Below are 25,168 nucleotides of genomic sequence, written 5' to 3'. Positions count from 1 at the left end.
GTGTCCTATCACTATCTAGTCTAAAGCTTCAACCCCAAAACAAAAGTAGGGACAGTATAAAACACATATTGATCCAAGCCTCTAGGTGGGCTACAGTACCCTAAACCAACACAGCATAAACTATTCAGCACGGTAAACAAATTCTGGCAAGATTCTGAACGCGAGACTGCAGTCGGTTTCATCAGATAACTGAAATTGAACGCAAAGCGCAGAGCACACACTTGGATTGACAGCACCACAAGCAGTTGCTGACCAAACTTCCGGCCACGTCTCATCTCCAACGAGAGGTAGAACACGGAGTAGCACCTGAAACGACACTGAAAGACGACCATCCAATCCGCTAGAGGAAGACAAGGCACTTTTCACCGTCCATCCAGGGCTATGCTGGATGGACGGAGGGACTGACCACAGATAACCAGCTCTGGACGGACAATAGAGCTCCTGGTCTCGGTCTAGTCCGGACGGATTTACACAACAGTGTGGTGATTATCATTTAGTAATACTGATGGTCTATAGGCAAGATGACATTCAACTTTGTTTGCTTTTTGTTTTGATTTTGTTGGTGTCTTTAACAAAAGGGCCAACTATTGCATACAAACATTGAAAAAAAAAAACTAAAGATATCAAAAACTTGAGTGTTTTGACATAAATACGATTGGCATAATCCAAATAAGAAAAGACACTAAAGCTAACAATAACAATGAAAGATGAAAATTATTGCCACGTCACTCTTAGGAAGGGTGCAACAATACAAACATGAAAGTTTGTGTAATTTACATGTTTTAAAGATCAGAAATTAAGTACTTAAAGATTTAAAAAAACCCGAATTTAATGAATAAACAACAATATTCATTGGGTAGATGCCATTGCAGTTGTGTGATGTCCCTTTCATGTTAGCCTTAACATTCAAAATCTAAGGAGCTCTCAAAACCCTTCAGGGCATTAGTGAATGAATATTTGCGCAAGACAAACATGCATCCACACATACAGATATCCCCACAATGACATCGAGTTACCAGTTACCATGACAACCCAAAAGCACATGCTGGAATGTGCATTCAAAAGAATTTGGATTTTTAAAAAAAGAAAAAAGTCAATGTACTTGCAACCAAAGAGGAAATGGCTGTCTAGAATGCTAAGATGAGGTCTTGAAATATATCATGATACATACGCATGAAAAGACAAACAAGTTTAGGCACAGTGAAATCTTGCACTCTGCAGGTGATCCAGGCAGAGGCAGTAGAATATGACAAAGAAATCAAACCTAGTAAACCTACGTGACTAACATATCATATTTCCTCAATATTGTTAATTTTAAAGAGATTAAAGAGCTACCTGTATCTGGACATGAATCTTGTGAAGTATCTGTCACATTTACAGTTGAGACATGACTTCTCTCTCAGACACAAACTAGACAGGTTTTACCTCGGGACAACTGGGAGATACACTTCATTGGCATTACATGAACAACGAATAAGATACACCAAAGAATGCTCTTTTCTATCCCTGCTACACAGCACTGTAGTTCTGACATCACAATGGGTGTAATGAGCTCAAATGCAAAGGCTATCTTCATGTAACCATTGCAGGACATTGGCAGGCATACTTAGCAGCGTTAGACCCTACACCAATCTCTTTCTTGTGTTTTCCCAGTCTTCTCCAAAATACTCATGCCTACCGGTATCTGTGGTCATGAAACACAAGACCATACTCGCACCAGTGTCGTGCATGTCTACAACTCTGAAAAACATCCAAATCACATCCAGGTCACACACTGTTTTGTTTCCCTGGGATCGTACTAACCCAGCCTTCAACAGCATAGCTGCAACTATCAAATTGTATTCATACAGATTTTTTTTTTTTTCCCATCCTTGTAACTTACAGTAACAAGTGAAACCAACAATACAACAATTTTACTTAGCTTATAACAAAACAGACATGTAGAATATGAATACACGTTGGTGATCTAAATCTACTTTTGATAACGATACTAGTGAGTATAACATAGACAGTAGAATATATGATACAAACACAAGTATGAAAGAAATAATCCCTAGAGGGACTGATCAAGGTTTATTTATCAATAACTTTTTTCTTTTTTTTAAAACAAAAATGCTTTCCTTTTCAACATTTGATTTGCTGTCTATCTTCACCAAATGAAGCTGATTAGTGCTCACATCTACATATCAAAAATAACATTCGTAAATAAATGCGAATATGCAAAGACATCACCTTCAAAATCTTTTTTTTTTTTTCATTGTATCGCTAAAGCACGAATGAGAACAAGACCTTTGGATGTCAGGTGTCAGATTGACAGCACTCTAAAAAAAAAAAAAAATCCTAATACTAAGTCATGTGAAGAAATACTTTCATCTGAATCCAACATGGATTCTTTTAACAAACAAAACAAAATAGCAAGGAATCAATAAACTTCACTGTCCTTGTAACCAACACTGAACTGTAACAACATTGCTGGAATTTTGCATCCTTCGGGGCTTAACTTACCCTGCAAGTAAGAAATATAATACCCATGGTTAACTTCATGGCTGATAATGGCTCACTAGTTAATCCTGACAAACAACACCTTCCGTGCGGTTAGTCATGTGGTGTTCATAGTTACGTCTCTCGTTCTTGGACGAGTTCTCGGCGGAGGCCGTTGTCATGAAGACTTAATCCCAGGATTCCTCGTTCGCTGCATCGTTGCCTCCTCCAAAGCCACCGAAACCCCCTCCTCCACCACCTCCTCCTCCCCCTGATGCCCAGTCCCCGTCTCCAGAGCTTTGTTGATACCCTCCTCCTCCTCCTCCTCTACCGCCTCGACCTCCTCCGCGACCACCAAACTGGCAAGAAAAAATAAAGGAAGTGAACAGTTAATGAGGAGATGGTACTCATCTCATGCTTTACAGGTATTCCATCTCTCTGAGACAGCAGCTATGCATATTGAAAAACATTTAAAACAAGGGGGGGGGGGGGCGAGTGTGGCAAATCATACAATTATACACTTGAATTATCAATCTATTTAAGCAAGTGAATATCATTAATCTCAAATCTTGGATCACTTTTGACCAGGCTAGAAAAAAACAACAAACAAACAAACAATAAAAACTCAAAATCATGTCAGCATCAATGCTTAACATCAATATTTGAAGTTTGGGGTGAATGATTTCCTGACTTCACCATCAAAAGTCTTCTTGCAATATTGACCTACATACACTGTAAGAAAGAAGTTAATTTCATACAATTTTGCAAGGGCTTAGACAGACTGATCATGTATTTACGGGATTATTACAGAGTAGAGTGAAAACAGATAAAATGAATCAGGCAAAGAAGTATGCGTACAATCGTCACTCAGCTTACCCCCCCCCGACAGATGCACGCACACACACACACACACACACACACGAAGACAATTACACACATATGGACAAAGATGATCAAAGGCAGATCAGTGATTTGGGGGGAGGGGTGGCCACATGTGGATTGGTGGCTGAAGGCTCAAGAGAAGGGTGTGTCACACACTGACTACTTGCCCTATCCCTAGGTCCCAAACAAAAGACTTTCCCCCATAGGCTTTTCACACCACTCCGTCCCTTACCTTCCTGGTGTCTCGTCCTCCAAAACTTCCTCCTGCGTTGCCATGGTAAGTTCCAACTGCCGAGTCTGCAGCGGCTTCCAGGAACTCGGGGATGTCCTGCTGAGCCTGGAGAATGGGGTCATTAGTCAGGAAACAATGGACAGGTCAGGCCATGAACACTGAGCTTTGATGGCAAGAGTGTAACAAGGTTTTTATTTGCTATCTTTGTTATTCCTCATAGCTATCAAAAAAACATCCAAGGTCTAACTTCAGAGAAACTTTTATATCTGAATTCGGTGAGATAAAGATTGCAGATATCAACAACCAAATACCACAGAAATCAACAATGAAATGTGCATAGTACACTAAGACTGACAGACCAATTAAATCCTCGAAACAGTGGAAATCTTATCTCACCTCTATTCAGTAAACCTCACGTAAGTCGATATCCGATCAATCAACAAATCAAAGAAGTTGACTAAAAAACAAGTCCAACTTCTCTCAAGTCCTTTTTCTTTACTTTGTCGACTTCCTGGTATAAGTCAATAAATTTGCTCTGGTCCTATGCATGTCGATTTAAAGATGTACACGTGAGGCCTCCTGTATGCAACTTCATTTGGCATTCAAATCCCAGAGATGCAAGTTAGAGTAAAAGAGAGGACCTGAAAATCATCTCTAAAAATCTGGTTTGTACAAGAGAGGGTCTGAAATTTAAAACTGTTATTGCCTGAACTCACGCTTTTGCCCGTAAACTGATATCTGTGACATTTAGTCTATATCTAACACTGTTATAGATTTATGTACAGTAAACCTTGCCTAAGTGGAATCTATTTGCGCTGAAGAAATAAGAAAATTTGACTTATGGATTAAAATCAAAAGAATATAAAGAGAAAAGAACTTGAAAAGACCTTCCACTTGGGCGATTTCATTACACGACTTATGTGAGGTCAACTTAAGCAAGGTTGACTGTATGTACTATTTATACAGGTCTGCCAACATTCCCACACAGCAATCAGGGAGATATCTGTGTGTTACAAGCATTTCAATGGGTGAAAATAATTCCCAAATCAGGGAGATTCTAATATTCTCTTATTCAGACATGAACAGATTTTGACATTTTCAGGGAGATTCCTGCAGAATCAGGGAGACTTGGCAGCTCTGTTTATATGATTGCAACTCCATTGTCAAGGGAATGGCTACCAGGGAAAGGGATAGGCCAACCAACTGACTGCAGCTCACCAAAAAATGGTGTCAATTAACAGAGTCTTCACATGCAAGGATTTTCTGCTGAATTTTCATTGAATAGACCTCCTCGTTTCTATTGACTGACAGGGGAACAATGAAATCGTGCAAATCATTGTTTATATTTCAGATTCAGTTTCCACTGGTCCAGACAGAGACAGTACTATACAAAGCAATACAGTGCAGCTCACTGATATCATTATCAATGAAAAACAGATAACAGACAACCAATGTTACAAAAGTGAAAAGGTCGGATGAATGCAAATGGCTTTCATGTCAATGCCACCACATTTTGCTCTCGGGGGCAATGTTAGACTGAGAAAGTGAGGCATTTTCAGCTGACACAACTGCATTCATTGCGAAGAAAGAAAAACTCACATCAGCTAGGATCTTGATCAGTGCCCTCGCTATACTGGAATCCTTCGCGACGTCGTAGAAACTGGTGGATCTACCGAGGTTGCCGACGCGACCCGTCCTGCCGATGCGGTGCACGTACTCGTCGATACCGTCGGGCAGGTCATAGTTCACTACATGCTTGACGCCTGGGATGTCCAGACCGCGAGCAGCGACCGAAGTGGCCACCAGGATTGGAGCTTTGCCTTTCTTGAAATCACGGAGGGCTTCCTCTCTCTCCTGCTGCATGCGGTCTCTGGAATTTTTTTTTTTTTTTTGGGGGGGGGGGGCAAATGTTGCAATGAACGACCACTGTCACAGAGTTTCTTTGTAAGTTCAATCTATTTAGTGATCTACATCTCTACAAGCTTGTCTGTTACGTGGGCCTCTCATTTCCAATGACACAATGGTTTTGAACAAATAGTTTTACATGGATTATGCACTTGCTCATTTTCTGTTCCACTTTCCAATGAGGGTTTATATGTTTCTGTATCAGATTAATCTGTTAGAATTGTATCTGAGAGAATTTGTGATATTGATATGAATCATGCACTTACTCATTTTCTGTTCCACTTTCAAATTCGTGTTTTTTGTATCAGATCAGTCTGGTAGAATTGTTGTATCTGAGAGACTTTGTGATATTGAAAACGTTTGATTTGATTTGGATACACAAAAGCAGAACTCAAAACTATTTTTTTTTTCCTGGTGGCCCAAAAAACGCTTTAAATTTGAAATCTTGGTGGCCCGTTCACAAAAAAAAAAAATAATAATAATAAAATAAAAATTGAAATGTATTGGCCTGGAGAAGAGGAAACATTACGATATAATTTGATTTTCTGTTGCCTGATCAGGCCACCAAAAGGTAGCCTTTTCAGAAATATGGTGGCCAGGCAGCAATTTTTAGTGGCCCCGGGCCACTGCTTATGTTGACCACTGACAAAGGGACAAGATGTTTCTTACCCATGAATGCTGGTGGTGGGGAGTTCAGACTGGCTGAGGAAAGAGGCCAGAAAGTCTGCGTTTCTCTTGGTTTCCACAAACACCAAGATTCTGTCATCGTCTGAAACCAAATCAAAAAGATATTTTCTCAGTCAGGATCTTTTCCTCCCAAGGAGTCAAAGGGTTTGTACCATTCTATAATCACAGAGCATATTCAACTGCACTGAAGTATGAACATGAATAGCAACATCTACTGTTCTTCCTTGCAAAAATCACACTTCGTTTACATTTTAGCTGCTTATAACACACTTTGCTATTTGCTGTCTGGGTGAGAAAACCTTGCATCTCAAAAATATCAATGTTCAGGAGAACCAAAAAACATGGCAGCCAGATCATTGTAACAAATTGGATGACCTTTCCACTAGTATGCAGCAATAGCTTCAGTTTCGGGTAAGACAGCTAGCATTTGGACCAGACATCACTTCACTGATCATCCGATAATGATTCAAAAAAGTGATTGTCACCCGAATTTTATGAAATGAGATTTCGTCACCCCAGAGACTTACTCTGAAACAAGTACTGTAAAACACAATATTTCTGCGGCATGAAATTTGCGCGAATTCCAGCCAATGGCCTTGTTTGCTGCATGAAACTTTCGTGAGTTGCCTCTTACATTCAATGCGTATAGTGTAGACAAGAACTTTCACGTGCATTTTAATTTTGCGAATCTTGGCTCTCCAAAAATTCGCGAAACCAAAATGCACATGAACATTCCTCATTTTACAGTAGTTATGCAGCTCATCTGTGAGGCATCACTACAGAAAAAAAAAGTGTAGAGCTAAACTGGCTGATGTCTTTCACATGAAAGACACTGCTGCATAATAACGGAAATGAATAGCACCATCAGAGAAGAAAGGAAAGCCATTAACCCTCGGGCCAACGCACTTGTGTAAACAAACACCGCAATGGCCCAGCACCGTTTGCACACACACGCCGACAGGCAGGCAACTCTCCAAACAATCGCTCTTCATTAGCAAACAATGAACAAAACATAGACAAGTTATATATTATTTGAAAGAGGATAAAATTCCCTTTAAAATGGTGTTTGACATGCCGCCATTCAATGCACAGTGCAGTCATAATACTCAGCAGAAGTGAAGTACAGTAATCCAAAAGTTACGAAATCAATTTGTTTCTTTGCTTTCATTCATGGATTAAAAATAGCAAATGTTGTAATTTTACACATCCAGTACCGGAAATGAAATGATCAGAGTGTTAGCTTTTTGGACATACGAATATCATGACCATTGATACAATAATTGCAGGTTTATGTTTATTTTTATGACTATGAAGCTATTGCGAGTGCATGGGAAATCGATAGTAAAATGTGTGCATCCTATAGTTTGTTGAAGCGAAACTCGTCACGATAGATACAGCTACAGCTATACAGCTTTTCAGTTTCGACTGAATTATACAATACTATTATTGTACATACATGTGGATGTACATGTGGGACTATTATCACTTCCGAATAATCGAACTGCAAGTGTCCAAACCTCCTCAAAAACTGCTGCAGAAAATCCAAAATCGAGCACTCCGTACAGCTGTACACAGCACCCACTGATGCTTAATGGTTATTCGCGGTATTCCATGTAAACACACATTTTTTCGATGATTTTTACGATATTGTTGGCGTTCCACTGACAAAACCTTCTTGAATTATCGCAGACAGTGTAGCAAAGCATTCTGGAATATGTTGTCAAAGGTTAGAAGGTGAAAGAACTTTGGAATGACATCGTTTATATGTCATTTCATTCACTACGGGATATTCCGTATGTGGCCCCTGCGGCATTCGAATGAACTACGGAATATCCCGTAGTTGGCCCGATATGGGTTAAGAACCGCAATACTGATTTTCTTTTCTTTTTTTTTGGGGGGGGGGGGAGGGATCTTTTCAAAGAATATCATGAAAAATGATACATACTGTAAAAGTGGATATTTTCGCGCGACTTCTTTTCGCGCAACTTATTTTTCACGCTTGACCGGATAAGGAGAGTTTCGCGTGTTTTTAATTCCGTGGAATCAAGACATCACGCACAGGAACATATGGCTAGCAAAATTATTCGCGTGCTTTTATTTTCGCGGCAGTGTCTGGTTGCGCGAAATGTGCGAAAAATTTAAACACCGCCAAAATTTCCACTTTTACAGTACCAGTCTAGACGTGAAAGACAAAAAGAAAGTTGTGATGATCCAAGACTGTGAGAAGGGAAAAGAGAGGGAGGACGGGTGAGAGATTGTACCTTTCCGATCCTCTAGAATCTCCATCAGCTTATCCCTCTTCTGGTACTGGCTGACCTCGAAGACCTTCTGCTCGATGTCCGAGGCGGCCCCACCCACTAGGCCCACAGTGAGGAAGAGGTAATCATTGAGGTACTCCCTCGCCTTCTCCTGGACCTCAGGGGGGAACGTGGCGCTGAACATCAGGGTCTGCCGGTCAGTCTTCTTCGGCATGTGGGGATGGTCCACCAGTTTCTGGATCTCGGGGCCAAAGCCCATGTCCAGCATCCGGTCAGCCTCATCCAGGACAAGGTACTTCAACTTGCCAAGACCAATCTGGTTGGTTTGGGGGGGAGGTGGTCAAACATTTATATTTCTTACGCTCAATATTCAATCTCAAGAGTTTACATCTGGATATCCAAAGGACATGTCAGGGTGGTACGATGCAAACAGCTATCACGTAACAACACCATATCCTCATCTAAATTAATTCTCTGATGCAGCATATTGACTACACGCATCTGTTAACAAATTGCTCTCCTAAATAATTTTCTACCACTTTTCCACCGACTAAAACCCAGCCCATTAGTTGGATAGTTTATATGAACAGTCAAGCTCTAGAAATAAATTGTAAACCCGGTAATCCCTGTTACTGGCCAACAAAAAGCTGAAAAGCCTCCTTACATGCAGGGAATCCCATTTGCATGCCTTAAATGAAGAGTTGTGTAAACACAGAGGTATGTTGAAGAGAGTATCATTTTAGAAACTCTCATAAAGTATTGAAAGTGGAAGGTTACATTTAGTACATTTTTATTGACCGTTAGATTTTGAATTGAATTTTTTTCGGGGCTCACCGTAAATTCCAGTACATTACCAGGCTACCATTGCAGACCCATGCACTGCATGTGTGTCCATCATGTATATTTTGTGAATAAAGTTCATCAAAACTTACAAACATTGCTATATACATTGTTGCCACACACTCTATATGTTATTACATCAGCTCTTATACTTTTAGATTTGCGTTTATAGATAAAAAATACAGAAGACTGCAACAAAACGGCCTAAGTGTGGCTGACACACAGAACTACTGAGTAGTTGAGTTTTGTGCATTATTCAAATTGTAGATAACTGTTGACTTCCAAATTTCTAAGCAGTGGCCTAAACAAGTCCCCTGAGGTTCATATTTAATGTTTTGCTCCATTTTGGGAGTTCTGTAAAAGGTATCCCCTACCTTTAAACGCGGTACAAGAGCAAAATATGGGTGTGAATGGCCTGGCTGAAGTAGGGTTTTCACACTGCATTTGATGCCATATCATACACCACCTTTAAAATTTGCAATTTTTAAGTGAGATATTAACCCTATTCTAACTGGGCTATTTGAGACCAAGTTTTTACTGAGGGGGGGTCAATTTGACTCCCCCCCTTCAGATCTCGGCCGCTGATAGTGCGATTGCCGCGAAATTTTGCCTGAAGATAGAGCTGGATGTCAACTACAAGATAACATGGTCATACAATAAAAAAAATATTGCCTTTCTATTTTTAATAAATTAATTATGCAAATTTGTGCATGAAATCATATTTTCACCTATAACTCCATTAAAAAGACTGGAGGATTGCTAAATTTTTGTGTCAGAATTCCCCAAGACACATCAAACAATTTTCTTGTAAAAAATTAGCACAATCGAAATCAATTTCTTTTGTTTTTTATTGTTTTGTTAATTTCTTATGTATTTTATTGTTTTTTCGACCTTTTGTTTTCTATTGTTTTTTTGCCAAAATTTGTTGCAGGCACTTTTTCAGGCTTATCTACACTAGAATTGATTAATTTCAATGGTTAAAAGTTGAAATAATCCAATTTATATCAATTTAACCAAAAAACACAATTTGCATTGGATTTGCACACGATATCATGAATTTGAGCTGTTTTTTGGTTGACATGCATATGCAAAACATTACGTAACTTCAAAACGGTGTACCCGGACGTCCCAAATTTGGTCTCAAAATATGCGGGAGACTTCAATGAAAAAAGTCGTGAAACGACGCGGCAAAATCTTTGCGCGTTGCGAAATCGTGGTGCAAAACGTCGAGGGGGGGATAATTTGACCCCCCCAGTTAGAATAGGGTTAAAGGCATTATTTACCATTTGCAGACGAAACAAAAACCCAGCTTTAATGCTTCAAATATTTCTAAAAGGCGAGTTACGGATAGAAACAACCAATGCAAGAATTTGAATCAGTATAATCAAAGTTAAGTATTGATAAATATACAAGACGTAAACAATAGTTGCTTATGTTTATAGACTAATCCGTCTACAATTATGGTTTAGTGTGGAGAATAGTTACATATTCTCATATTTTAGGCTATATTGCCAAATTTTTATCACAGTAGGATGTTTTATGATACAACTGACTTATACGTATGTATCAAGTGTGATATATTTCAAACATTTTTTAAATCACTGCTCCCAATGGTAACCTGTAACTTTCAGATTTTGTTTGTTTTGTTTTCCATGAGATTTCTACAGATCTACAAGAGAGGGATTAGATAGTAAAGATTGTGCTGTTATGAAATCAAATGAATGAATGAATGAATGAATGAATGAATAGGTATCTGCAAAGATGATGCATGAAGACTCACGTATCCTCTGTTGATGAAGTCGTGCATCCTCCCGGGCGTGGCCACCACGATGGACGCCCCCTTCTGGACGTCCTTCATCTGGTAGCTGACGCTGGTGCCACCGTAGATCACCACGGGGCGCAGGGTGGTGCCCCGGCAGAACTTTCGCGCCTCGTTGAAGATCTGCATGGCCAGCTCTCGGGTGGGCGACACGATGAGGGTGAGAGGTTCCTGGACCACGCTGAAGGCACTCACTGCCCCACCCGTTGTCAGCATCCCCGTTATGATAGGGAGCAAGAAGGCAGCCTGGTAGGTGGATGGAAGAAAAAGAAGAAACAGGATTATCAGCAGGTTCAAGAAACAGCATGAGTGCTTACATTTCCTTTTGAGACAGGAAAGAAGGAAAGAGGTATGAGTTCTGCTACATTTGGTCAAAGTCAGACAGTTTTCTAAAGTGAGCATGAAAATGTCAAATTTCATGGACAATGAACAAAAAGCAATAGAAATATCTCAACAGAGCAAAACCTCAGCTGAACTGAAATGAATGTTACGAAAAAATTCTCATATCCGAGAAAATTTTCAATAAATCAATTGACAATCTACAAAGCATTTTGATAAGTGACAACTGATTAGTGCAAAAACGATTGACACATCCTACACTTAATGCCACAGATTTCTGACGATGAGGCTGGCATCCTGATATCACCACTTCCTCCAAAAGTTGTCACTGCCCTGTTGTGGAGAGGAAGAATATTGAGGACCTGCGAAAACTCACCGTCTTGCCTGATCCTGTCTGAGCACACGCCATGAGGTCTCTGCCCGCCCCGATGATGGGAATGCCGTACTTCTGGACCGGAGTTGGCCGGTGGTAGCGCGCTTTGATTACGTTCCCAAGGACCGTCTCATCCAGGTCTGCTGCCTCAAAGGCAGAGATGTGCCTTGGTCGGTCGCGACCTGAACGAGAGCAACATATCATCACTCAGCAGCTGCAGAATTCAACTTCTTGCACCTGGGTACACCATCATTTTGTACCTCATGTCTTTAAGTCGCTGATGTTATGCTCAAATCCATAAAATTCTTCCGTCAAGATGTTTATTTATGTCGATGTAGGGCGATTAGTCAATCAGTTGCAACAATGTTATGTCATTGCTGTTGCATGTATATCGTCTTCTTACAGAGAGAGCATTAAATCGTCATTTAAAATCAACCAAGTTAGATTCTGACTTTGTCTAATGCCCTGAGGGGCAGCTGGTGAGAATATATTCTCAAATGAGATCCTGGGTAGCTTTCAACGAAGTCAGCCAGGAAAATTTCACATGGCGCAGTAAAATAAACAAAACAAGGAAAAGTAGAAATTACGCGGTGCGTACTATATGTCCCCGCCGGAAGTAGCACACAGACGGACACACGTACGGAGCCCGTTTCATAGTCCCCTGCTCGAACTCGTTCGGCGGGGACAATAATTGATGTTTACAACTCTTCTTCACTTTGGTCAAAGGACAACTTGTCATTTTCCCCCAGCTACACCTCCGATCAGGGCCCGTTTCATAAAACTTGTTATCAGTGACAAGTTGTCATAGTTGCTAAAAGCTACGGAAATCCTTGCATCTGATTGGCTAAGAGCAAATTTGTCACAGAAATGTGGCAGTTGTCACTGATAACATGTTTTATAAAACGGGGCCCTGATGTCAAGCAAAGGGTATCTAGCAACATTCCCATTTCTCAAGTTATATATAAACTATATATAAACCGATATTCTAAAGGCAAAAAGGATATTGACATATGAATTTCTCTAACAGAGCTAATGTCCTTGAAGAGCAACCTGTGCAAATTTAATCATAATTTACCAAGATGATCAACATGACCTTACCACTGACTTCGACTGGAATATTATCATATTTGTCGAAGTTGATGCCCTGCTGAGTGGACTGGTAGATAGCTTCTTCCTCCTCTGATGGAGCAGGTGGTATGTAGGTGGAAGCAGGAGGCTTGCCTGCAAAGGTCAAGTACAATCACAGCTTCAGAATAACCTTCAAATTTTGATTTGCCACTCGGGAGTAACAAAGCCAAAAGACAGACATCATTTCATGTCAATTGCAAGTTACATACTAAAGTGAAAGGCAGGTTGTGAATGCATCATTACTGCCAAACAAACAAACAAACAAAAATAAACAATTTAATGCATTGGCAGAGGTCTCTGCTATCCAAGTGCTTTTCTTGCATAAGCTGAGTAAGAGCTAAATGACTTACAACGACTCGCATAGAACTAGTACATCAATGTACATCCAGTGTCAGGCAAATTACCTCTGATGTTTTGTAAACTATAAAATGAAATGCACATTAATTGGGACTAAAATACACACACATAAACACTTACTGAATAGTGGTCGAAAAGGTTGCAAGAGATCATGGCACCACAAGGGAGGATTTCTCGGGAACGGGTCATAATGACAAGTTAGAATGTGGGAGTAACACAATTCATGGCATATACACAACTTGGTGCAAGACCAGAAAGAGAGTATTACTTAACATAAGCCCAATGGTATGCAGTGTGCAGAAAGGCTTGTCTCAATGGCACACTCATATCTATGCCTCAAGAAGCTGTTGCTGCCCTACATATTTCCTTACACAGATATTGACCGTCAATTTGAGATTTGAAACGGTTCTCAAGTTTGGACTTTATGCATTGATCAATCAGTAGCATATTTTATCCCTTGCGAAAAATCAACATGGATTCTTAAGTCAATAATGGTAGTTGTGGTAGGAATAAATCATGAGAATTGGCATCTTTTTTTTTTTTTCGGGGGGGGGGGGGGAGGGACGGGGTATCTGGCAAAGGAAAATGGAGTAAAACGTTTCTTGTTCTTACCTTCTTTGTCATCACCTGAAATAGAGAGACAAAAAAAAAAAATTACACAATTGATAATAGCAACTATGTAAGTATCAGCTCTCACTGGATACGGAATATATTAATGCGACTCTAATATCACCTAAAATCTACACGGGCATCTTGTTTCCCTTTCCTCTGTATATCAGTTTCAGGAGAATGGTCATCAAAAGCACTGATAATATTAAACAATCCAATGCCTGCATGTCAAAGTCACCACAGAGGCTTTTTTATACTCTGGAACACAATATCGAAGAAGAACCATTGATTTTACACTTACATTTGACAAAGCTTTCTAAAAAGTGATTTGTTCGCTTTACTCCCATTAATTGCAATCAATGTCAACATTGTGCAGAATTCTACTTTGATATGTATACAGTCAATTTTGCCTCAATCAAATCTATTTGGACTGAAGAAATAGCTGCGACTTTAGAAGGGAAAAAAATGTGATAATGAAGGAAATAAAATCAATAGAATATGAAGAGAAGAGGACATGACAAGATATTCGACTTTGGGTGATTATTTAACTTATTCGAGGTTGATGTTCTCAACAATTTTGTGAAGCATTTATACATGCATCTATACTCTTCTTGCGGAGATACAGTCAAAACTGCCCAAACAAACATTAAAAACAAGGAAAAGTAGAAATTACGCGGTGCGTAATATATGTCCCCGCCGGAAGTAGCATTTTGTAGCAAAATGTACAATAAAGGTCAAAAATCAAGGTCAAAGGTCAAAGAAGTCAAAGGTCAAAATTCTGTGTAGCAGTTTTGAAGCGCTCACCTAGTGCCATCACATAAAGCAAACGGAATCAAAATCGGGTAAGAAATGGCGAAGGAGTAGCATTTTGTAGCAAAATGTACACAAAATGTAGGTCAAAAATTAAGGTCAAAGGTCAAAGAAGTCAAAGGTCAAAATTCTGAGTAGAAGTTTTGAAGCCCTCACCTAGTGCCATCACATAAAGCAAACAGAATCGAAATCGGGTAAGAAATGGGGAAGGAGTAGCATTTTGTAGCAAAATGTACAAAACAGGTCAAAAATCAAGGTCAAAGGTCAAAGAGGTCAAAGGTCAAAATTCTGTGTAGAAGTTTTGAAGCCCTCACCTAGTGCCATCACATAAAGCAAACGGAATCGAAATCGGGTAAGAAATGGCGAAGGAGTAGCATTTTTTGGCAAAATGTACAATACAGGTCAAAAATCAAGGTCAAAGGTCAAAGAAGTCAAAGGTCAAAATTCTGTGTAGAAGTTTTGAAGCCCGCACCTAGTGCCATCACATAAAGCAAACGGAATCGAAATCGGGTTAGAAATGGCGAAGGAGTAGCATTTTGTAGCAAAATGTACAATATAGGTCAAAGGTCAAGGTCAAAGGTCACGACTGAAATTCTGTGTAGAAGTTTCAAAGCTCCCATGTAGTGCTATCATATAAAGCAAACAGAATCAAAATTGGTTCATAAATGACAGAGAAGTAGCAAATTGAAGATTTTGATCACACACGGACGCACACACGGACGGACACACGGACGGACGGACGGACGGACACAAGGACACACGGACACACACACGTACGGAGCCCGTTTCATAGTCCCCTGCTCGAACTCGTTCGGCGGGGACAATAACCCAAGTCCCATTTGTATCATCTCATTCTAATGTTACTACATGGCAACAGAACGCAATTCTGCTAAGACACACAGGCATATGCATATACATCCATGAAAAGCCAATAAATGAATTAAAGAATGTCTAACAAATGGTTTTGACATTAACATATGATAAACAACGTTATGTATATTGGTAACTCTATATAACTTTCATTCTACCAATGAATGAACAGATCAAAATGGAAGGCTTGGATGTAGTATATAGTGTGATTATAATGCAACAAAATAAATATTCATGTCATCCTAGCATGAGACATGGTATGTCCAAAGTAGAAATGACTGGGTGCATTTTCACTCCATTCACACACCAATGTAACACCACAAAGAACATGTTTTTATTGTCATGTTCCTAAAAATAAAATATTCACGAACATATTTCCGGCAAAGTTGCCTGTTATTTCCAAAGTGCATAATCAATTTGGTCAAATGCATCAAGTCACTCAAAACAAAAATTACCAAAATATCCCCCCCCCCCCCACCACACACACACACACACACACACACACACAGATAATGTAGGGAATTCCCCTCCTTTACTATAGAGCCACCTTAGGGGATTCCCCTTTTACCAACCTGATGCCTCGGCATTGGGGCACTCCCTGGCGAAGTGGCCCTCCTCCCCACATTTGAAACATGCCCCACCACCACCACCACCGCCACCTTCACCTATGATAGATTACAGCGTAAGGCAGGAAAGAGGCCAAGGCATGATAGAAAGATACCTCACAGCAAATAAATATATGATAGATAGATACATCACAGCAAATAAATATAAGTGACAAGCAAAGATGGACAAAGTAACACAAGTGCATGCAGAGGATTTGATAGACGTGACATGAAAATATAAGTGTATGCTCAGGTAAGAAGTACTACATGTGCACTTCACTCTTGCTTGCTCAGAAAATAGATAAAGAATATGAGGACTGACATTCACAATACTGAAATAATGCAAGATGCAACTTTTTCATGATCATTTTCCATATTGCTGTGAAGAAATGAAAAAAAAAAAACCACAAAACCTATTCACCTCCATGCACCAAGAAAGCAGAGTACTTCATAAGCTGTTATTTTCACGAGGGTTTAATTCTGGCTTATTTCGGAAATCAGATCGCAACACACGAAAATGTCACCATGCACTAGGCTACTAGCTGATATATATGATAGCGTCGTTGTCAATTCGCCAAAACACCTCGCGGAAATGTGTGTGACCTTGTTATGTGCGAAAATATCTGTCCATGAAAACTGGATATGTTCATTGTCGTGCCATGCGATTGTATCCCACGGCACTAGCAGCAGCTTTTGCTTCACCTTAAACTTGAACAAAATCCGTCAAGAAATGTAGCCCGTAGAGTGCACACAAACCACCCAACAACGTAACTTTTCACCCTATAAAAGACGGAACAACTGGGGGCAGCACATCCAAAATCTAAAGGCTTGTAGATTACATCATGATAAACCTCCATGCCCAAATTTGAACAAAATCCGTTGACAAATTTGACCTCCAGAGCACACACAAACTCTGCATAAAAATATGGCATTTTACCCAATAAAAAGATGGAACGATGGGAGTAGCATCACCCAAAGTTATAGGTGTAAAGATATTGTACCAATATGAAAGTCCATACAAAATTTCAAAGAAATCTGTCTAAGGTTTGTGGTTGCTAGAGTACACAAAAGAATGCGGCAGCAGAGTAACGCTGCTGAATCCAAAGTATCCTCCAGCATACTGTACATGCAGGGGGATACAATAACAGCTTATACAGTATGCAAAATATCATGAAAAAGTCACATGATGCTTCGTTATAGAAAATTCGGATATTTTGTATTGAGAACCGCAAACATAGGGAAGCTGACCATAAGCATGGGGGTGTTTCATAAAGCTGTTCGTAAAGTTACGAACAACTTACGAGCGACTGGTGATCAGTTCTTGTGCTGAATTATGGAAATTTTGATAAGTATAGCCCATCAAAACTGATCACCAGTCGCTCATAAGTTGTTTGTAACTTTACGAACAGCTTTATGAAACAGGGCCCCTGAAAGGAATATAATAATTTATTAGTGGAAATATGAGCAAAGAAAATGGGATTCCATTGAGATCCATCCCCATAGAATCCCATTTTCTTAGCTCATTTTTTCCACTAATACATTTTGTATTAATGGATAAAATATCAAAAGTCAAAGAAGCAATGATGGACACGATTATAATGTGCAAAACAAAATGCAAATTTTCTACAAAACTGCAAATCACTTCAACCAGTGTTGGGTAAATATCTCAGAACAAGTGAATGAAGCAAAGTATAAACTGTACATGCTATGGGTGGTTTTATTTTTACAAATCTCAGTTTAGGTCAAGCCTGCCTTCAATATGATCTAATAAAGTGACACCCTTGTTTGTAATTTCAATTAGGATCTTAAGTATGATATTTCATATCTAATGAATTCTGTGCAGCAAACTAACTACAATTGTAAACAAATAAAAATGTACACAGCTGTGGTACCACACAATGTAACAAGGTAAACTTAAACCACACATGCACACCACGGCATCATGAACTTCACCTCGTTGGTGCTAGAGATAATTATGAAGGGCCACTGTGGCACTTGCCTCCTGCACGACAAGCCCTGCCAAGTTTTTCTCCCATTTCAATGTAAACTAATCATGATATCAGAGGAGCATGCATCATTGTGGGTGAAGGACAGGGTCGACAATGACCCAAAACCAAAATGCAATGCGCACGGCTCCCTCTCTTGTCCAAACTGGTCATGAGGCAAGTGCAGCTCACATGGGTTTGAAAAAAGAAAAAAGAAAAAAGAAAACATTGTCTTACTTTGACCACCGAAACCTCCTCGTCCTCGACCTCCAACTCCCCCTCCGCCGCCTCCACCTGCAACACGAGAGAAATTCGCAGACAAAGGTTACGGCAAGAAGAAGTGCCGAGGAAGTGTCTCACCAATCATTTGTCAGATTTTAATGGGGGGGGGGGTGGTGAGAAAGTTGGTTAGGAAATGTGAAAAACTACATGGAATCAACATTTATCAATCATTTATAAATACTTGATTTGTGAAGTGTTCCTTGTAGGCAGTAGTTTGTATTGTGGAGTGAAAGTTACCATGATAAAGGTTTACAGTGCATTGGGTGAATAGACTTGAAAAGTCTGTTTGGGTGAATAAAGAGGATTAAAAGGGTTGGGAAGCAAAGGTATGTTTAGGAAAGATAAATAGAAAAAGATTTAGAAAAAGATAAATAAACACTGCATCCCAAGAATCGCGTTTCAAACCATGTTTGAAAATGCTATTTGAAGCGCATTTGGAAATGTGGCTCTCTCTCTCTCTCTCTCTCGAGTTATACATAAATGCAGTCGATGTAACACCATATAGAACATGTTAGTTTATGACATTCCTATGAACGAATGAAAAATGTGAAATCTGTTATTCTCGCGAGGGTGTATTTTCCATAAGTTTCGCAAAACACGAATAGGCCGCAAAATTAAACAACATGCAAATATATTGTGAATGGCCAGGCATCAGTGCACTTACAATGGCCTCATCAAAATCGCGAAAACAGCATCCCACAAGAATGTCTGTGACCTCGTCATTCACGAAAATATCTTTACACAAGATACAGCAATTACACTATTTACAAGCATGGTTTTTGGAAAAAGTTGTTTCTATTTCAAAGGTGCATGATTAATTTGATCAAATGCATCTAGGTACTAGCGATATAAAGATATAAATAAGCGAAATATCCCTACACACTACACAAACACAGACACACACACATACAGACAGAAACAGACTATCCTGGGAATTTCCCTCCTTTACTAGGGAGCCACCTCAGGGGATTCCCCCTTTTACCAACCTGATGACTCGGCATTGGGGCACTCCCTGGCGAAGTGGCCCTCCTCCCCACATTTGAAACATGCCCCACCACCACCACCACCACCGCCACCTATGATAGATTACAGCACAAGGCAGGAAAGAGACCACGGCATGATAGATAGATACATCACAGCAAATAAATATATGATAGATAAATACATCACAGCAAATAAATATATGTGACAAGCAAAGATGGACAAAATAACACAAGTGCATGCAGTGGACATGAGGATTTCAATAGATGTAACTTGAAAATAGAAGTGTTCGATCAATAGATGTAACATGAAAATAGAAGTGTATGCTCGGGTAAGAACTACTACTTCACCTTTATTTCAAAGGTGCATGATTAATTTCATCAAATGCATTAAGGCACTAGTGACATAAAAATAAAAAGAAGCGAAATATCCCCCACACCACACACACACATACACACACACACACACACACACACACACACACATAAAGATAATCATTTGCATTTCCCTCCTTTAAATTACTCTAAAAGAGCCACCTTAGTAGGGGGTTCCCCCTTTTACAAACCTGATGACTCGGCATTGGGGCACTCCCTGGCGAAGTGGCCCTCCTCCCCACATTTGAAACATCCCCCACCACCACCACCACCACCGCCATCTTCACCTATGATAGATTACAGCATCAGGCAGGAAAGAGGCCACGGCATGATAGACAGATACATCACAGCAAATAAATATAAGTGACAAGCAAAGATGGACAAAGTAACACAAGTGCATGCTGTGGATATAAGGATTTTGATAAATGTGACATGAAAATAGAAGTATATGCTCAGGTAAGAAGTACAACTTCACTCTTGTTTGCTCAAAAGATAAAGAATATATATGAAAATGTAAACAATAGAGAAATGATGCGAGAGGTCACATTTTCATAATCATTTTCCATATTGCTTTGAAGACAGAGGTTTAGGTCAAGGTTGCTGTGAAGAAAGGAAAATGCACAACACATTCATCTCCATGCACCGTTAAAGCAGAATATGCAAAATGATAGGAAAAAGTCACATGATGCTGAGAAAAATTCTGACATTTTGTGAAGATAGAGTATCAAGAGTCTACAAGAAAATGATGGACCAAATAATAATGTGCAAAACAAAATGCATATTCTCTACAAAACTGAAGGTCAATACAACTAGTGTTGGGTATATCTCAGTAAGAGAATAAAGCAAAATACAAACTGTATAATATGTGTCCCTGCACCTCAAAACAAACAAAAAGTCGCCAGACATGAATTTTTAGTTAAGACCATATTCTGAAAGAGCAGACTTTAAGCTTTAAAATGATGTATAACTCAAATCAAATGGACTCTCCTAATCTATCTAAATATTGGAAAGAAAGCACAAACTCAGGAAAAGTGTGAACTGAGAAAAGAGGCTCTGAAGTACAGTGTCTATTCAAGCGTTTAATCTTTACCAAACCGTGCTGGCTGTGCGATGAATGGGACAAAAAACAGGAAGTAAACCACCAGAGTAACAACAATGAAGGGATTATCAGATTAACCTGAAATTAAGCATGCTTCATTAACACATTCTGTCCATAATTAATGCCAACTTTAAAAGCAGTAGCACTATCCTTTCAAAAGTTATTAGAGTTGAAAGTGAAGAGTGTGGACAAGGTTTTTCAGAAATGAAAAAGGGATTCTAAAGACACACCTAATCACACTATTCTACCAAAATGTTCGAGGTAAACTGCTAAAAAAACACACTTTCCTGCCCGTTTTATGATACCAAATTTTAGCAGAATGTAAAAGAAGACCCGCTCTTTCAGAAAATATGAAAAAGTCAAGTTCGGCTAGGTTGACCCATTTCACTTATTTTCAGTCCTCACGCAAAATCAGTGTGTGTGACTTTATGTTCGTTTTGAGGTGCACGGTCACATATGGTATGGGTGGCTTTATTTTCACAAAATTTGGTCTAGTTCACACCAGTATGCAAAATGAACTCATAAACTTGAGCTTGTTGATGCTAGAGATAATTGTAATTTGTGCATACCTACCCATGGAGAAATAAATAGAATACACCTACAATCATAGTCTTACAAACATTAAAAGGACAGAAACAGACTTGACAGCAAATGATGGCAATGTTCCTACAAAAATTGTATTTATGTTAAACATTTAAGATGAAATCCAGCCCAAATGTAAGTTAGCCTGATAAAAATGAGTAATATCTTATGAGTTCAACAGTAACAATTTGACTGAAATCAGATCAAAAATAAGGAAGATATGACATTTTGAACTTTTGCTAATTTCTGCGTAACAGTTCTAATACAGTGGATATGAATATGCAAATGAGTGAGCTTACCAGGTCATACCCTCACAATTTTCCATTGATCACGTACAAAAAAAAGGGACAAAAAAAAAATCAATGTTTCTGTACAGGCCATGCCTTTTTATCAGGATCTCTTTGTTTCACCTTGATTTTAGATATCTCAGCCATTTAAAAACCGATTTTCATCAAATAAACTTTTGATACCCCGTAGAATTGCATGCTCTTTGACATCTCAGAGTGGTTTCTGAATATCTCACAAAACGTTAAAAGCTAAATCCTCACCTCGACCAGAACTGTACACACCCTTTAAAGTCTGAAATTCCTGGTTGAATAACTTCAGAACAGTGATCAGTTAGATATACGAGGATTTGAGCTGGCTTAATTGCGTTCCAATGAGGAACTGTAAATTTAAAACTTTTATGTACAAACAGTATGGTAAGTTGTGAGGGTATGACGTGCTCACTCTGCCATTTGCATATTCATATTGACTGTCAAGACTGTTTCCCCCTAAAAAGGCAAAAATTCAATATGTCATAACTTCCTTATCTTTCATTTGATTTTGATCAAAATTATACCGTTGAACTTGTAAGACTTTACTCTTTCTTATCAGACTAACTTACATTTGGACTGAATTTTCCCTTGAAGCAGCTAGTGAGTTGATAATTCTGTGATATGCTGAATGCCTTCTTGTTAATCATGAATAAGAATCTACACACAGCACATGTGGAAAGAAACAGGCAAGGAAATTAAAAAAAACAAAAAAAAAAACTAAACACTGCAATCTTTCTTATGTCTGTTTTGGTGATCCCAAAGGCAGCAAGTATTCTCTAAAAGCAAAATGAAGGCACATTGACACAACTTCCTGAATGAGACTCTTTGACACTTGCCCCTACTACAAGTCCCCATTATAAAGTTTTTACCCATTTCGATGTGCATGTACACTGTTCACGATGCCAGTGAAGCATGCATCATTGTGGGGCTGAAAGAGAGGGTTGACAATCTATATACAAAAACTAAAATGCAATAAGAACAGCTCCCTCTCTAGCCCAAACCTGTCATGAGGCTGGCGGAGTCGAGATGGGTTTACAACAAGAGCAACAACAAAATCATTGTCTTACTTCGACCACCGAAGCCTCCCCGTCCTCGACCTCCACCTCCGCCTCCACCTGCGACACACAAGGGATATTCACAGACATGAGAGCAGGAACGTGTGCAGAAGAAGTGTATTACCAATCAGTGCTCAACAAATTTGCTAGATTTTAAATTGAGGGGGGGGGGGTGTGAGAAAGTCAGTTTGGAAATGTGATAACTACATAGAGTCAGCATTCCAAAATCATTTACAAAATACTTGTTTCATGAGGAATTCCTTGAAGGCAGTAGTTTGTATTATGGGATAGGGTTTAAGGGATGGTATAGTTTTGGTTGAGATGGGGCTTCAGGTTTTCGACTTTTTTTTTGTGAGATAATGAGAAACCTCTTTAATATCAAACATGAAAAAACATACAATTCTATCAGGAATTCAAAGTTTATTTGATAAAAATTTGTTTTGAAATGAAGAAGATATTCAAAAACAAAGAGGTCCTAATAAAAGGTGGTACCCACCTTTTCTTAGATCCATTTTTGTCTTACCTTTGATTTTTGATATCTCAGGCTTTCATCAAATAAACTTTACATTCCACTTGGAATCTAATTATCGAACAAAAAGTGAAAATTTGAATCCCCCATCTCTCAACCACAACTATACCATCGCTTTAAAGGTTCATCATGTAAATAGACCTGAAAAGGTCTGTTTGAGTAGAGAAAATGGATTAAGAAGGTTGGGGGGGGGGGGGGAGTAAGTGAAGGAGGAAAGAAATAATAAGAGAATTGTGAATAAGCGAAAAGAAGAAAATTTGGTAAGATGGATAAGTGGAGGAAATGAGAGGCATACTCTTTCTTGGAAGTCCTTATAAGATCTGTTGGTAGACCGGTTAAGAGGTATTAGTCAGTGGAAAAACAAGGGGATAGGTGAGATGAGAAGGGAAGTACTGGTAGGCATTACAAGCTCTACCAGCAGTTCTTGTACAGACTTCCAAAAAAGAATACTGCCCTATAACTTTTTTTGTTTTTTCTGTTGTGACCGTTTCTGCTCTCTCCTGTTTATTTTAACTGCTTTCATCTTCTCTCTCCTTTTCATCATCTCCCTCTTTTTCTCATTCCTTTCTAACGTTAGTCTACCCAAACATATCTTTTTAAGGTCTACACATATGGTGAGTTACAAACCTAATACCTTCAAATAATTTTGCTTTGATGTTTGCTTTTGTTTGTTTATTTTTTTTTTTTCCTGGGGGGGGGGGGGAGGATACTTTAAGGGCTGAAATGACAGGGGTAGTTCACATCATATCTAAGGTTAAAATCTAAATTTCACATGCAGATTGTATAGAGATAAAAACTAAAACACAAGAAAAAATATGTCAAATCACCTCCACCAAATCCTGATCTTGAGCCACCGCCCGAGTCGTCTCCAAATCCACCGCCGCCTCCTCCTTTTCGGAATCCTACTCCACCGCCGCCGAACCCTCCTCCACCTCCCTTCTTCCGGTCCTCCCAGCCCCCTCTGGAGGGCTTCTCATCCCAGCCACTGGTTCCATTCCCATTGGACATTCCCCCGTTGGTCATGCCCCCAAAGCCTCCCTTGGAACCTCCATCCCCATTTGACTCTGGGGAAAAGGCTCCGAAGCCACGCCCCCTTCCTCGGCCTTTACCTACTCCAAGTCCAAACCCATCCTGAAAGAAAATTAAGTTCTAAATGGTGATTGAGCTCAATCACCTTAAAATGGCCACTGAAAACAACTTCACATACAAAACACTTCAGTATAATAAGGAAAGAGATTACGCTAGTCAAAAAAAAAAAAAAAATGAAAGAATGAAAAACAAGGCAAATGCCAAGTTATGTTTCCCTTGCATATGAGATTGCAATTTGTGATTATAATGCTTTTCGATGGAAGTTCATTGATCTCTTGACCTCTGACCTTGTCGGACTTTACCCATATTCAAACTTAACCAGCATCCTTAGATTATGTAACTGTGGTGTGAGTTTGGTGGTCATAGCTGATATAGTGCGGAAAGCTATAGTGACTACACCACAATACTTTGAGTACAGTGCTGAGGTAATTTCATTGACCGTTTGACCTTGAACTTTGTCGCACTGGACCCATATTTGAACTTGAACAGTATTTTTAGGATACTGTAAAACACAATGTTTTCATGGCATGAAATTTTCGCGAGTTGCCTCTAACATTCAATGCATATAATGTAGACAAGAACTTTCATGTGCATATCAATTTCGTAAATCTTGGCTCTTGCGAAATTAGCAAAATTAAAATGCATGCGAAAATTCCTCCTTTTACAGTATGTACATGTGG

General features: G+C 39.3%; 1 protein-coding gene across 1 annotated transcript; it reads right to left on the bottom strand.

Moving 5' to 3' along the window:
• Positions 1-1,089: 1,089 nt before the first annotated feature.
• On the bottom strand, positions 1,090-24,961 carry LOC140236510 (ATP-dependent RNA helicase DDX4-like). The gene is made up of 16 exons (XM_072316432.1): positions 24,953-24,961; positions 24,227-24,530; positions 22,883-22,930; positions 20,009-20,104; positions 19,449-19,538; positions 18,418-18,474; positions 16,163-16,255; positions 13,914-13,928; positions 12,915-13,037; positions 11,820-11,998; positions 11,066-11,350; positions 8,449-8,761; positions 6,170-6,269; positions 5,195-5,465; positions 3,596-3,700; positions 1,090-2,840 (listed from the first exon to the last, which is right to left on the bottom strand). Exons 1-16 carry the CDS (start codon positions 24,959-24,961, stop codon positions 2,670-2,672), a joined length of 2,259 nt encoding a protein of 752 aa, XP_072172533.1. The 3' UTR covers positions 1,090-2,669.
• Positions 24,962-25,168: the final 207 nt, after the last annotated feature.

Source organism: Diadema setosum, chromosome 13 (genome assembly GCF_964275005.1).
Source record: "Diadema setosum chromosome 13, eeDiaSeto1, whole genome shotgun sequence".
Classification (NCBI taxonomy): domain Eukaryota; kingdom Metazoa; phylum Echinodermata; class Echinoidea; order Diadematoida; family Diadematidae; genus Diadema; species Diadema setosum.
This window is presented reverse-complemented; position numbering and strand designations above follow the sequence as displayed.